A 14,316-nucleotide genomic window follows, 5' to 3' on the forward strand; every position below is an offset into this window, starting at 1 on the left:
GCTTCTGTGAGGACCCAGTTGTGACATCTATGAAGACACCCTGACATGACAGCTGAATGCCCTGGAACAAAGCCGCCTTCCCAGGCTGCGAATGGGCCTTGAGCCCCTGGCCCCCAGCACCTTGCTCTCCTGTGCCCTCCAGTGCCCTGCAGCAGGAGGGAGAGGGGTGGATTGCCACCCCTGGGGCAGTGTAGGGGGGGATGAGTGAGGAGGAGGGCAGGAAAACCACTGTGGGTTCAAAGGGACACACCCAGGTTCTCTGCCTTTCTCCTCATGTGTCCGCACACCCTCCCGTGTGGGGCTCCCGGCTTGCACATGCCGCCACATGGAATAACACGGACACTCATTGTGTTATTGGTGGCAGTGGGGTTCTTGTCATGTCTCAAGGAAAAGAGTTTCCCGAGACCGGCACAGGAGGAGAGCGATGTTTATGGGTGTGGAAATAAACCCCTGCTTTTCCCATGTCCCATTTCCCTCCATCCCACCACGGAACACATCCGGTCTCATCTTCAGCAGGACCAGGATAAAGGCCACTGCCCCTGGTTTCTGCTCCATGTTAGTGTCCTGTCCAGGCCAGCATCCTGCGTGCGAGGTCCACCTGGCTCTGCAGGGAGAAGGCGGGCGTGCAGCTGCCAGTGGGGTCCTGGAGCTAAAGAGAGCAGGAGAGAAGGAACTCTTTGTCGGGGGATTTTAACCAGGAGTTTCTTCAAACTGACCTATTAACTTTCCAAGATTCCAAGAGCTTCTGATGGGGCCACCCCCTAGACTAGTGGTTCTCAACCTTCCTAATGCCACGACCCTTTAATACAGGTCCTCTTGTTGTGGTGACACCCAATTTCATTGTTATAAATTGAACATAATGAAAGCCTAGTGATTCATCACAAAAACAATATGTAATTATGTGTTTTCCGATGGTCTTAGGCGACTCCTGTGAAAGGGTCGTTTGACCCCCAAAGGGGTTGCGACCCACAGGTTGAGAACCGCTGCCCTAGAGTCAAGGCAAAATACCACGTGCGGGCGGGCGCATACAGTGCGATTGAAACTTCGTGGCCCATGCGCAGAAGTCGGTATTTTGTGGAAGAGCCACACTCAAGGGGCCAAAGAGCCGCATGTGGCTTGCGAGCCGCAGTTTGCCGAACACACGGCCGTAGACAATCCAGCATTTCCCAGGTGAGACTGACAGGCAAGCACCTTCCATATGTCATCCTGCCTTCACTGGTCTAACTTGCCCTTTCCACCCTCAACCTCGGGATGGGGGAAGGAGGGGTGTGAATCCCCTTGGAGGAACAATACTGCTGAAGTTGTAGCTTCCTGGTGAAACTTCCCAGGTGACCACGCTTATAATGTCTGAATTCCCTTTGCTTTCTTTGGCCCTGGCTGGTTTGGCTCAGTGGATAGAGCGTTAGCCTGTGACTGAAGGGTCCCAGGTTCAATTCCGGTCAAGGGCCCATGCCCGGGGTTGCAGACTCCATCCCCAGTAGGGGGCGTGGAGGAGGCAGCCAATCAATGATTCTCTCATCATTGATGCTTTTTTCTCTCCCTTCCTCTCTTGAAACCAAAAAAAATTAATTAATTAATTAATTAAAAAAACATTAAAAAATAAAGTTAACTAGCTAATTACCACGATAGCAATGGAAGCCCCTGAGTCATCACACACTTCCACATGCTCCCACATGCTCCTACACTCCCGTGGGTATCTGCACCCCTCGGCAAGCAGCCCCCAAGCTAGGTGTGCTCATGCAAATTTGCAGCATCCCCTGACACTCTCCTACCAGCTGTCCCCAGAGCCATGCCTCCGCCCGCCCCCACCAAAGCCAGCCCCAGAGCCCCCACATGCGATCACACACCTCACGCCTCCCTCACCCACCACAGGCACCCACACAGCCACCACGGCGAGCACACAGGCTCACACTCACCCCCGGTGCCGGCCGGCCCTCCTCACCTGCACAGGCTTCCAGCAGCAAGAGCAGGAAGATCCAGGTGCACATGGCAGCAGGCGGTGGGCGTCCCATGCTGAGGCCTGGGGGAGGGAGAGCCTGGGCTGAGAGAGGAGGAGGGGGGAGCCTGAAATCCTAGTAGGTTCGTGGGATTGGGGGTCCAGGGGAGCAGAGCATCCAGAGCTGTTCTTCTGGGTCCTGTGGGAGGAAGGGGCTGGGACCCAGAACCTGGGTCTTAGAAGGGGGTGGGGCCCCCGATTCCTGAATCTGAGGAGAGAGGGGGCTGCGGGTCTGGGTTTTTAGGTTCCCAGGGAGAAGGGAGTTAGTATCCCGGACTCCTCCTGAATCTTGGGGAAGAGGAGGCTGGGGCTCAGATTCCCGGGGCTGGAAGGAGGAGGGGCTCTCTGGTTAAAGTCCTGGGCCTGAAGGAGGAGGGGCCCGGGTCCAGGTGCCAGGCTCTGAGAGGCCAGGGGGCGGGGCCACCTACTGATTCTGACCCAGAGGAAGGGGCCCCAGGAGCTCACTCTGCCTGGTCCAGGGACCTGGAGCCTTTTAACTGGGACTCCCCGCCTCCTGCTCCGCCTCCTCCCGCCCTGAGCTGACAGAGCAGCCTGGGCTGGAGTGAGGAGGGGCTGCGGGGCTGAGGGGCTGAAGGGAAATTCTGGAGGGAGGAGGGGCTGGATTCTCGGGGTGCAGAGGCCAGGGAGAGGAGCTCAGTGCTGTGACTCCTGGGTCTGAAACAGAAAGGACTGGGGGCTCAGATGTCTGGGTCTGGGAGAGGCCAGGGCTCGGGGCCTAGACTCCTGGGTCTGAATGAGGAGGAGGAGGGTGTCTGGACTCCAGCATACAAGGATGAGAGGGCTTGGGGCCCGGACTCTGGGACTGAGGGAGGAGGGGGGCTGCTGCTGCTGCTGCAGCCAGTAACCCCGAATAGAAGAAAAACACGTCTTCTTGGTCAGGAACCTGAGGGTGGATCAGCCCTGCCCGCTGTCCCCTGAGCTTCTGGCCTGGGCAGGCAGGTTTGGGAGGCACCATGACCTGGTTTCCCCTTCCCCTGGGGGCGACCAGACCAGCCTGAGCAGAACCCACGAGGCTTGCTGCAATAGGGCTGATGGGGACACACTTCAGGCAGGACCGACGCAGGGCTCCGGGGAAATGAAATTACTACTAGAGGTCCGGTGCACAGATTCGTGCACCAGTGGGGTCCCTCGGCCTGGCCTGGGGAAATCGGGCTGAAATCAGCTCTCCAACTCCCCCCGAGGGGTCCTGGATTGCGAGAGGGCACAGGCCTGGCTGAGGGACCCCACTGGTGCACAGTGGGGGCCCGGGGAGGGGCTGTGGGAGGGCTCCAAGGCGTGTCTGGCTTGTCTTGACCATCCCCATTGGCTGGACCCCAGCAGCAAGCTAACCTACTGGTCGGAGCGTCTGCCCCCTGGTGGTCAGTGCATGTCATAGCGACTGGTTGAATGGTGGAATGGTCAGACACTTAGCATATTAGGCTTTTATTATATAGGATTCTTATGGACAGTAGGACAGATGTTCCCCATTCTCCCCCACACACACACATTGGCCTCCTCCGGTGGTGGTACCCTTTGGGGCCTCCAACACCCTCTCGTTGCCCTTCCTCCATCCCATGACCCAAGCAGAAAGCAGAAAGGGCTCCGCGGTGCCTTTATTGCAAAACCATCCATTGGATCTGAAGAAACCCAGACCCTCCCCTCAACTTCTCCCAGATGGTCCAGGGCAGGATTCAAACCCAGGACCAGCCCAAAGCAGGGCCGTGAGGGGCGGGGCCAGACCCTTCCTGCCCGCCAATGGGGGAAAGCTATAGTACCTCTGACGTCATGGGGGCGGGGACTCTGACAAAGGAGGCGGACACACACACACACACACACACACACACACACACACGGGCTGGAGTCCAGCGGAGACCTCTCATTGGGCAAAGTTCCGAGGGGCGGGGCTATTTCGTGGATGGCTGGCCTGGGGTTGAGCCACCAGATGATGCTGTTCCACAAGGTGGTGCCAGTTCTTGCTGACGTCTTAGAGCTGGAACCAGGAGGATACAAGTGTCCAGAAGGCTGCTCTCCAGGACAGCTGAGGGCACGGGTGGAGACCGTGGAGGCTGGACCCCCCCCTACCCGGTGCCCCGCCCCCCGTCATCCAAGGCACGAGGGCTCAGTATTCCTCCATCGTCTTTCTGATCCAGCGCACGTAGTGGCAAACGCTACTATAGACGGCGGGGTGCCGAGGTCGGGAGCAGGGCTCTGAGCCCCCAGACACCACACCAGCCAGAGTCCCATGGCAAACCAGGGGGCCCCCAGAGTCGCCCTGTGCGCGGGAGAAAAGCAGAGAAACGGTTAGGCCCGTCTCACGACTAGTATGACATCACACAGACCACCCGGTTTCCGCTCCCCTGACACCCAGACATCCAGGTCTCCAGACCCTCCGCCCTCAGACCCAGGAGGAAAAGCTCACAGCCTTCACCCCTCCCTGGGACCGAGCATTCTGGGCCCCTAGCACCCTCTTCCCCCAGGACTTGGAGCTCAGACCCCCAACTCCCCCCTTTCTTAGATCTATCAATCCTGGTGCTGGCACCAGTGTCTTAGCAGGATCCCCACCCTCCACCTCCTTCCCAGAGTAGATCTCACCTGACAGGAGCCGCGGCCCCCCTCCCACAGGCCGGCACAGAGCATGCGCTTGGAGATTTGGCCGGGATATGCCCGCCGGCAGAGTCTGGGCTCCAGGATGCTGATGTTGGCACACTGCAGCGTGACTGGGAAATGCACTGTTGGGGAAGGAGGTCACCGAGGATCAGCAGCTGTACCCATGTCACTCAGCACACACAACCCCTTTCTTTAAAAAAAAATAATTTTTAAAAAATTGATTTCAGAAGGAAGGGAGAGGGAGAGATAGAAACATCAATGAGGAGAGAAAACCACAGATCGGCTGCCTCCTGCACACCCCCTACTGGGGATCGAGCTGAAACACGGACATGTGCCCTTGACCGGAATCGAACCCGGGACCTTTCAGTCTGCAGGCCCACGCTCTATCCACTGAGCCAAACTGGCCAGGGCAGCACACACAACCCCTTTCTTAAGGAGGATCCATGGAGCCACAGCATCTGCTTCTCCAAGAAACGAGACAGTGACAAAGAGACAGAATCATAGACTGAATGTATATGAAGAGGAGAGAACCAGAAACACGCAGAGAGGCAAGAGACGAGAAGAGACGCACATATATTTTACACAGAGAAAAACAGAGACCGTGGCAGGAGCTAGAGACCTTTTAAGGGGAAAGAAATTCGCAGAGGAGGCCATGCCGAAATAGAAATGGGCCCACAGATATCCAGCGAGAAGGCCCCGAGTTAAAGGGGAGGAGACATTTATAGGGAGATGGTCATTGATACAGAGAGAGAGAGAGAGATTTAGAGATACGAGGTAGAGATAGAAGAGGTTACAGCACATAGAGATAGACATGGATAGAAACACACATATGTCAATATAGATAATGCCTGGGTGCCAACTCAGATGCATCCAGGGGCTTGGTGGGTAAATGGAAGTGGGGTGCCAGGCCCTGTTGTGGTTCGATCTGCAGGGGCCACCTCCACTCTCTCCATCCAACAGTGGTCGGTCTTTGGGAAACGTGGGTCCAGCATTGCCCCAAGTTCTTTCCAAGTGAATCCAGAAACCCAGCTTTTATGCAAAATCTCCAGCACTAATGTGAGAAGCCCAATTTGGCTAATAGGTCTTTGATTTCTGACTCTGAGAATAGGCAGCCTTATTTGGATTCTAAGATCCATATATTTGCACCTTTAAACAGCCTGAAATCAGGAGGTGTCTCCCAGTAAACGTAGTCTCACAAGGGTCAGTGGGACCCCCCATTCTCAGTGAAGTAATGATGCACCTTATAATTTACTAGAGGCCCACTGCACGAAATTCATGCATGGGGAGGGGGTGTCCCCTCAGCCCAGCCTGCAACCTCTCTAATCCGGGACCCCTCGGGGGATGTCCGACTGCTGGTTTAGGCCCGATCCCCGGAATCGGGCCTAAACCGGCCGTCAGACATCCCTCTCACAATCCTGGACCACTGGCTCCTAATCGTGCACCTGCCTGCCTGCCTGGTCGCCCCTAACTGGCCTCCTTCCCCCCCGCCCCACCAGCCTGATTGCCCCTCACTGCCTCTGAGTGCTGGCCTGATCACCCCTAATTGCCCCCCTGCCGGCCTGGTTGCCCCTAACTGCCCCCTCTGCCAGCCTGATCGCCCTTCACGGCCCCCCCACCAGCCTGGTTGCCCCATGCGGCCTGCTGTTCAGTCGTTTGGTTGTCCCTCACTAACCCCCTGCCAGCCTGGTCATAGGCAGCAATCTTGTGAGGGTGTGACAAACAATTTGCATGTTACCTCTTTATTATATAGGATAGCATCTTAGATTTGCTGGAACATATGGGTGGAGAGATAGATCAATAGATAGAGAATAGACATGAAAGGCAGAGACAGAGAAGGAGGAGGGAGTTAGACCCACAGCGTAAGATGTAAGGGGCTGTACCTATGGGGCTGGACACGGCCCCCCAGCCTGAGATGAGGCACTGGGTGCCGGGGGAGACGCAGGTCTGGCTGATGTTGAGGGGCTGCACGGCAGGACCCAGGCGTGCCTTCCTGGGCAGACGGATCCGCATGATGTCATTATTGTAGTCTTGGGTGATACGGTTCTTCTTGAACCCAGGGTGGGGGAAGAAGTCCATGACCCGGAACAGCTGCTCTGGGCCCTCCCTTTTCTGGAGGTGATGCTCCCCCAGGCGGACCCACAGAAACCTGCTGGGACAGACCTCAGGTGTTGTGTGACTCTCCACAAAGTATATATATCTCCTCTCTGGGTCCCCATCATATGTGCGATCCAAGAGTGCTGTGTGATTTTAAGCCAGGCACACACCCTCTCTGGGCTCCCGATCCCCACTCCATCCCTTTGTCTGCCTCTGCTTTTGTAGTTCTCCCTCACACCATGTCCTAGGTCCATGCCACCTGAGCCACCTTCTCCATTGCCCCACCTGCAGCCTTGCTGGTGACCTGGGTTCCCTGGCACCTTGTAGGCACACAGGGGCTCCACCTACAACACAAAAACAGCCCCACCCCTGGTGGTTCTGTGTGGAGTGGCCGGCTGATGGGGTATGGAAAATCCCCAACTTTGGGGTCACCTGTGGCCCCCGGCTTTTCTTGACTGCCATATCGCCAACCCCTCAATGCCTTTCCTCCTGAGGTTTGACCTCATGTCTTCTGACTGCGGTTTTAGTTTACATCTTCTACTCTGGGTTCGTGTCCTGGACAGCTGGGGACCTTCTGGTGGTCTACATGTCCAACCCCCAGCCTCTGACCTCTCATGTGAGGGACCAGGCTAATGTCCGAGAACGCCGAGTTTGAGGAGTGTGAAGTTATTTCTATCTCTGTGCCTGGGAAATTGGCCTTTTCCCCCCACCCTAACTCATCCTTGCCTCTCAATCCCTTCTACCTCCATATCTCTTCTTTTCCCCTTCTTCATCTTTGGGGCTGAAATCTCAACTTTACTCTCCTAGCCTGGTGTACAGACTGTGAGCTGAAAGAGGCCCCACCATGGAGCAATGCATGATGGGAAATTCCCACATAGCATCCTGTAGCAACACCTGCTCTTCATTCCTGGAGGGAAGAACATCAGAACAGGGTAGGCAGCCCCCTTTCCAGAGATATGCAGACAGGATTTCTGCCTCAGGTAAATTCTAGGATTCTATCAGAATGCCCAGAACTCTAGGATTCTAACCCCTTAGGAACCTACAAATTCTAGAATTCTATGAGGCTCAAGTTCTAGAATGTCATGAATCCAAGATTATCCTGTTCTAGATTCCTCTAGGTCAAAATTCTAGGATTTTAAAATTATCTGAATTAAACCTAGAACTTAATGAGCCTAGAATTTTAATATTTTGGGACAATCCGATGAGAATATCATCATTCTAGAATTCTAGGAGTCTATTGATTTTGGAAATTGAAAAATCTAAGATTCAAGTAGTTGGAGACTCAAGAATTCTCTGACTTAAAAGTGTAGAGATTTTAAGAATCTGGAATGATAGCATTCTGTGGATATTAAATGCGACAAATTCTAGACATTGATGAATACAACCTTCTAGAATTTTCTTGTTTCAAGATTCTGGAATGTTACAAATCACAGTATTCTAGGACTGTGAGCATCTGTAGTCGATGAACCTAGCCGGAAACTCTAAGATTCTAGTATTGCTCTTATCCAGTACAACTAGTTCTGATGGAGGTGTGTCATACGTGTAAAATACATGTCCAGTTTCAAAGGCTTACACCATAAAGAGTAAGCAATGACATTTGTAGATATTTGACACTGATTACATGTTAAAATAATATTTTGAGTACGAAGGTAAATCTATCATTAAAATGAAATCTTCTTGTTTTTCTTTTACTTTTGCCACGTGTCTACTAGACATGTTAAACTTAAATGGCTAGTGCTATATTTCATTGCCAGCGCTGCTCTGGACTTCTAAGATTCTAGAATTCTCTGAGGCTCCTGTAGGATCTCGTCGATCCAAGATTTTAGGAGTCTATGGTTCTGGATTTCTCTGGGTCAGAGTCGAGGATCCAAAGACTGTAAATTTCCAATCTTAGACTCTTAGAACCAGATTCTTTAAAAACTCTAGAATTAGGAAAAGTTGACTCTTTGTAATTCCGAGTTGAACTTCTGGGAACAGAAACAGAGGCTCATCCCTTCTTGCCTACAGCTCCCTCCCTCCTCTACCAGAGGCCCTTGCCCCCCTCACCTTCTCTTATCCCCGGCGCCCTCCCCAGAGCGGTCACTCACGGCTTGTAGCAGTGGGCAGCTGTGAGCAGCCAGCGGTCGCTGATGAGGGTCGCCCCGCACAATAAGCGGTAGGGGTTGCGCGTGACATAGAAGAGGCCTGCCTGCCAGGGCTGCGAGTTGGGGTGGCATTCCTGAGCCCCAATGGCTCTGGTGTCTGCCCAGCTGTTCCCTGCGGGCAGGTGGGAGGCAGAGGGGGGTCAGTGAAGAGCAAGGTGGGAGGGCTGGGGGGAGAGGCAGAGACGCCTGGAGGGCAGGAGCAGAAGGCTGGGGGCATGAAGGGCAAAGTGGAGAGGCTGCTGGGGCCCTAGAGGGTCCGCGGGATAGACAGGGAGGATGGCAGGAGCCTCACCTGCCAGGAGAGAAAGCAGAGCACAGACAAATCCCAGCTGCATGACCTCTGGGCGCCTGGGTCCTGGCATCTGGCCCTGGTGTCCCTGCTTCTTTATGGTTCGCCATGCCATCTCCTTCCTCCTCCCTGGGGCCACCCTGTGATTAATTGGGGTTGGGAAATGTCACTGGGGGAGGAGGAAGCCCTGGGGCCTGGCCTGGATGCCTCGAGAGGGAGCCATACAGGGGGCTCCCCTGTTAGAAAGAGCTGACTGCCCGCTGGGCCAGGGCTTGACTACATGGGGAAGGGGGCCTAGGACATAGAATCCTCCTGGTGTCTCCAAAGAGGGGGAGCCCTCGTTCCCCATGACCTCCAGGTACCGGATCTACATGCAGGACAGCCAGCGGCCTGAAGGAGGATGAGGGTGAGGAGGAAGCTCCAAAGAGGGGGAGCCCTCGTTCCCCATGACCTCCAGGTACCGGATCTACATGCAGGACAGTCAGTGGCCTGAGGGAGGATGAGGGTGAGGAGGAGGATCCCTAAGGCGGGCTCTGGAGTCTTGAATGACCAATGAACAGGAGCCCTGCACAGAAATCAGGCTGCAGGCGGGAGAAGAAGCAGGACTCAGAGGCAGGAAGCCACACAGGAGACGGGATGTGGCTGAGGTGGGGAAAGAGAAAGAAATCATAGGGAGAGGGAGATAGAGGCAAAGAAGCATCGAACAGACTGTGAAACTACAGCAGGAAGGCGGGGGGTGGGGGGTAAGAGATCAACCGAAGGACTGCATTGAGCGTCTGCCCCCTGGTGGTAAGTGCGCATCATAATCACCGGTCGTTCCACTGGTCGTTCTGCTGTTTGGTTGATTTACATATTAGGCTTTTATTATATAGGATTTTATTTATTTTTATTGATTTCAGAGAGGAAGGGAGAGGGAGAGATAGAAACATCAATGATGAGAGATAACCATTGATCGGCTGCCTCCTGCATGCCCCCTACTGGGAATCGAACCCACAACCCAGCATGTGCCCTTGACCAGAATTGAACCCGGGACCCTGATGCTCTACCCACTGAGCCAAACCAGTTAGTGCGCGATGCACAAAATTCTTGCAAGGGGCTCATCCTTCGCAGCCCTAGCTTCGTCCGGAAGGTCGTCCGGACAGTCATTCTGCTGTCTGGTCTAATTAGTGTATTAGCTCTTTATTATATAGGATCGTTTCTGCTCTAACAAGGGCTGTGAGAGAAACAAAACAATGGCTTGGTGACTTGGGGGTGAGCGGGAACCGCCTCAGCCCAGGCCATGCTGGAAGGTCTCCTTGAGGGAACCTTGGGGCGGAGACTTGAATGCCAGGAATGGAAGGCTTGCCTGTCTCCCTGGCCTGACCAGCAGCTCCTTGAAAGCAGGGCCCAGTCTGATTCATCTCTTGGACCTGACACGGGACAGGATTCAGCAAATACTTGTGGTGTGAGCTGCCTTTAAAAATGAATCAAGCCCTGGCTGGTGTGGCTCAGTGGGCTGTGCGTTGTCCATGCACTGAAAGGTCGCTGGTTCAGCCCTAACCGGTTTGGCTCAGTGGATAGAGCGTCGGCCTGCGGACTGAAAGGTCCCAGGTTCGATCCCGGTCAAGGGCGTGTACCTTGGTTGCGGGCACATCCCCAGTAGGTGTGCAGGAGGCAGCTGATTGATGTTTCTCTCTCATTGATGTTTCTAAGTCTCTATCCCTCTCCCTTCCTCTCTGTAAAAAATCAATAAAATATATTTAAAAAAAAATTTTTTTTAAAAGGTTGCCGGTTCAATTCCCCGCTCAGGGTACAAACCTGGGTTTCAGGCTCGCTCCCCTGTAGGGGGCGTGCAGGAGGCAACTGATCAATGCTTCTCTCCCACATAGATGTTTCTCTCTCCTCCCTCTCCCTTCTACTCTATCTCATAATCAATAAAAGATATATTTTTAAAAATGATTCAAGCCCTAGCAGGTTTGGCTCAGTGGTGATGGCGAACCTTTTGAGCTTGGCGTGTCAGCATTTTGAAAAACCCTAACTTAACTCTGGTGCCATGTCACATATAGAAATTTTTTGATCTTTGCAACCATAGTAAAACAAAGACTTATCTTTTTGATATTTATTTTATATATTTAAATGCCATTTAACAAAGAAAAATCAACCAAAAAAATGAGTTCGCGTGTCACCTCTGACACGCGTGTCATAGGTTCGCCATCACTGAGCGTTGACCTTCGGACTGAAGGGTCCCAGGTTCGATTCCAGTCAAGGGCACATGCCCGGCCTGTGGGCTCGATCCCCGCTAGGGGGCGGGCAGGAGGCAGTGGATCAATGATTCTTTCCCATCACTGATGTTTCTCTCTCTCCCTCTCCCTTTCGCTCTGAAATCAATTTAAAAATTTTTTTTTTAAAAAAAGAAAATGATTCAAGTTTTTGAGTCCCCGCCCGCTTTGCTTCCGATCCTCCCATAACAAACTCAGCTGATGCTTCATTATGGTTTCCTGGGTGTGCTGATGGGAGCAGGGAGGAGTCCGTGCCAGGGACTGTGCACCAGTCATCTGTGGGGGCAGCGACCGTGTGGTCACCGCTATGTTCCCAGCCCAGCACCCGGCCTGCCATCCAATAAATGCTCAACAAATTGGTGTTTGAATGGAACAGCCTGTGCTGGATGGAAAATTTCTGTTGCTCAGAGGGTCGGCTTATGTTTCCGCTCCAAACACCAGGCTAAGTGGAGGTGCAAGATCATATATTGGCTTTGCCCACATTTTGTGTATTATCTCCGCTCCTCCTCTCTCCCCCGAACCCCTCAGGCACAGTGGGGCCTTGACTTACGAGTGTCCCGACTAATGAGTTTTTTGAGATACCAGCTGTCTCTCAGCCCATTTTTTGCATTGAGTTGATAATTTGAGTTAACGAGCTCCTTAACGAGCTCGGTCTGCGAACGAATTAAACTCGTAAGTCAAGGCCCCACTGTATAGGAATATTTACACGGAGACAGCTTCAGAGCGAGGCAAAGAACGCTTCTTCACCCACTTTCAGAGCAAAAACCTCCAAGCCATCTTGGGATGGGGCCGTGAAGGATGGCCTTGGACTTGGGTTAGGGGCATTGGATGAGGGGATCGCAGCTCTTGGTTGGTGAAGGGATGCAATTGGCTTGAACAGAGAGAAAGAAAATTTCCCCTAAATGTCAGAGGGAGGGCTCTTTTCGGGAACTTAGCAATGAAGGCGAGGAGCGTTCCCCTGGCCTCAGAGGCTGGGATGGAGCCGGGGTGAGGTCTCTCGTGTTCCAGCGGCCCCAGGAAGACAAAGAAGGCACCAAGCGACTAAAAGCCGGACCAGCTCCTGCTGTGCAGGACCAACTGGTGTTGGGTGGACCCAGACATGGGACACAATGGGAGGGAGGAAGGAAATGGCTCAGAGGTGCTTCATGGAACTTCCGAGGGGGGTGGGCCATGTGATGTTCCCATCAGCCCTGAGGAACGGAGACCCCTGGGGTGTGTGATGTGTGTGTGTGAGGGTGTGTGTGTGTGTGTGATGTGTGTGTGTGTGAGGGGGTGTGTGTGTGTGTGATAGGATTGGGGACCCTGTGCTTTCCTCTCTGAGACCCAGAGTCACATATGTTGTCACCAGGACCTGTTCACGGATCCTAACACCACATGCCAGAGGGGGTGTGTGTGATAGGATTGGGGACTACCCTGTGCTTTCCTCTCTGAGACCCAGAGTCACACATGTTGTCACCAGGACCTGTTCACGGATCCTAACACCACATGCCATGTCATGCTTTACTGAGAACGACCATCATGATCTACACTAGCAGTTCTCAACCTGTGAGTCGTGACCCCTTTGGGGGTCGAACAACCCTTTCACAGGGGTCGCCTAAATACATCCTGCATATCATATTATAAATCGTAATATTTACATTACGATTCATAACAGTAGCAACATTACAGTTATGAAGTAGCAACGAAAATAATTTTATGGTTGGGGGTCACCACCACATGAGGAACTGTATCAAAGGGTCGCGGCATTAGGAAGGTTGAGAACCACTGGTCTACACACATACACACGCTTTATCATGGTTTCCTCACAACACGTCTACGAGGTAGGCACTTCTTTGTCTTCATTTTCCAGGTGGAAACGGAAGCCCAGAGAGGTCCCTGGCTTGCCCAAGGGTCACCCAGCAGAGAACGGCCGAGGAAGCCAGGCTGGGTGGCCGACAGCTTCTCTCAGGGACTGGCTTCCTGACCTCTCTCGGGCTCCCGCGTCCTGCACTCCAGGGGGCAGGAGGAGGAGGAGGAGGCGAGAGGAGAGGTGCTGGCTGGTAAGGACGGGTGGCGGAGCTCTGGACGGGGTGAGGGAGGGAAAGTCCTGTACAAGGAAAGATGTGAGATGGGGAAGGAGTCGCGGGGTCAGTTGGAGCGGATGGTCTTCTCGATCCAGGAAGTGTATCTGCAGATCTGCGTGTAGACGGCCGGGTGCTGAGCGGAGCCGCAGGGGTAAACGCCCCAGGACAGGACGCCCTGCAGGGTCTCATCGCAGACCAGGGGGCCGCCGGAGTCACTCTGTGGGGAGGAGGGAGGAGCGGTCGGATACAGGCACCAATGTGAGGGCTGCCGCTTGGGGGACTGAGGTCGTGACGGGGGAGAAAGAGGCTGGGATAGAGAGGAGGCTGGAATGGGGTAAACTGAACAGTATAAAGTGGGGTGGCCTTTGACCGTGGGTTACGGATGTTGGATCCGGAAATGAGAATGGAGGCTTGACGGAGCTGAGATTCTAGCTCCTGACAGGGAAGGGGATGGAGATGGATCTAGAGCAGCGGTTCTCAACCGGTGGGTCGCGACCCCTTTGGCGGTCGAGCGGCCCTTTCACAGGGGTCGCCTAAGACCATCCTGCATATCAAATATTTACATGACGATTCATCACAGTAGCAACATGACGATGAAGTAGCAACGGAAATAATTTTATGGTTGGGAGTCACCACAACATGAGGAACTGTATTGAAAGGGCCAGAAGGTTGAGAACCACTGATCTAGAGAGAGAGACACGGGGTGAGGGGGCTTAGGAATGACTCGATGGGAGTGAAGTTCAGGATGGCCTGGGAAGCGGGTAGGGCTGGGGACAGGGTTGGACATAAGAAGATGGGCCCAAGGAGGCAGGCTGGGACGTGGGGACGTGAATGAAAAGGGGTGTGTGGCATACACCTGACCAGC

The 14,316-nt window shown here is 53.8% G+C and overlaps 2 protein-coding genes and 1 long non-coding RNA gene across 4 annotated transcripts in view; all 3 read right to left on the reverse strand.

Annotated features, from left to right (window-relative positions):
• On the reverse strand, positions 1 to 2,541 carry LOC102244656. Of its 2 annotated transcripts, none has more exons than XR_001363993.1 (3): positions 2,425 to 2,539; positions 1,943 to 2,020; positions 1 to 146 (listed from the first exon to the last, which is right to left on the reverse strand). It is a non-coding gene; the product is annotated as an uncharacterized LOC102244656 (long non-coding RNA). The 2 variants fall into 2 exon arrangements; XR_001363994.1 differs by lacking the exon at positions 1 to 146 and adding an exon at positions 168 to 180 and having other exon boundaries at positions 2,425 to 2,541.
• Positions 2,542 to 3,488: 947 nt separating this feature from the next.
• LOC102244952 (kallikrein-9-like) lies at positions 3,489 to 9,177 on the reverse strand. The gene is made up of 5 exons (XM_005875893.2): positions 9,134 to 9,177; positions 8,785 to 8,953; positions 6,484 to 6,749; positions 4,589 to 4,725; positions 3,489 to 4,268 (listed from the first exon to the last, which is right to left on the reverse strand). Exons 1-5 carry the CDS (start codon positions 9,174 to 9,176, stop codon positions 4,116 to 4,118), a joined length of 768 nt encoding a protein of 255 aa, XP_005875955.1. The 5' UTR covers position 9,177; the 3' UTR covers positions 3,489 to 4,115.
• A 3,981-nt stretch (positions 9,178 to 13,158) lies between these two features.
• Positions 13,159 to 14,316, reverse strand: part of KLK10 (kallikrein-related peptidase 10) — an 8,385-nt gene continuing 7,227 nt past the window's right edge. Inside the window, exon 6 of the mRNA XM_014547413.1 lies at positions 13,159 to 13,668. Coding sequence (XP_014402899.1) covers positions 13,516 to 13,668 — 153 coding nt within the window. The 3' untranslated portion in view covers positions 13,159 to 13,515. The remainder of the gene's footprint in view (positions 13,669 to 14,316) is intronic.

Source organism: Myotis brandtii, unplaced genomic scaffold (assembly GCF_000412655.1).
Source record: "Myotis brandtii unplaced genomic scaffold, ASM41265v1 scaffold474, whole genome shotgun sequence".
In the NCBI taxonomy this organism is placed as follows: domain Eukaryota; kingdom Metazoa; phylum Chordata; class Mammalia; order Chiroptera; family Vespertilionidae; genus Myotis; species Myotis brandtii.

Bases quoted from the DNA above. Each gene is read 5' to 3' on its own strand.
- LOC102244952 (XM_005875893.2), bottom strand. From the start codon at position 9,176: ATGCAGCTGGGATTTGTCTGTGCTCTGCTTTCTCTCCTGGCAG. The intron at 8,954-9,133 runs GTGAGGCTCCTG...ACCTGCCCGCAG, and splicing joins TCTGCTTTCTCTCCTGGCAG to GGAACAGCTGGGCAGACACC. The intron at 4,726-6,483 runs GTACAGCCCCTT...CTTCCCCAACAG, and splicing joins GGCCGTGTCCAGCCCCATAG to TGCATTTCCCAGTCACGCTG.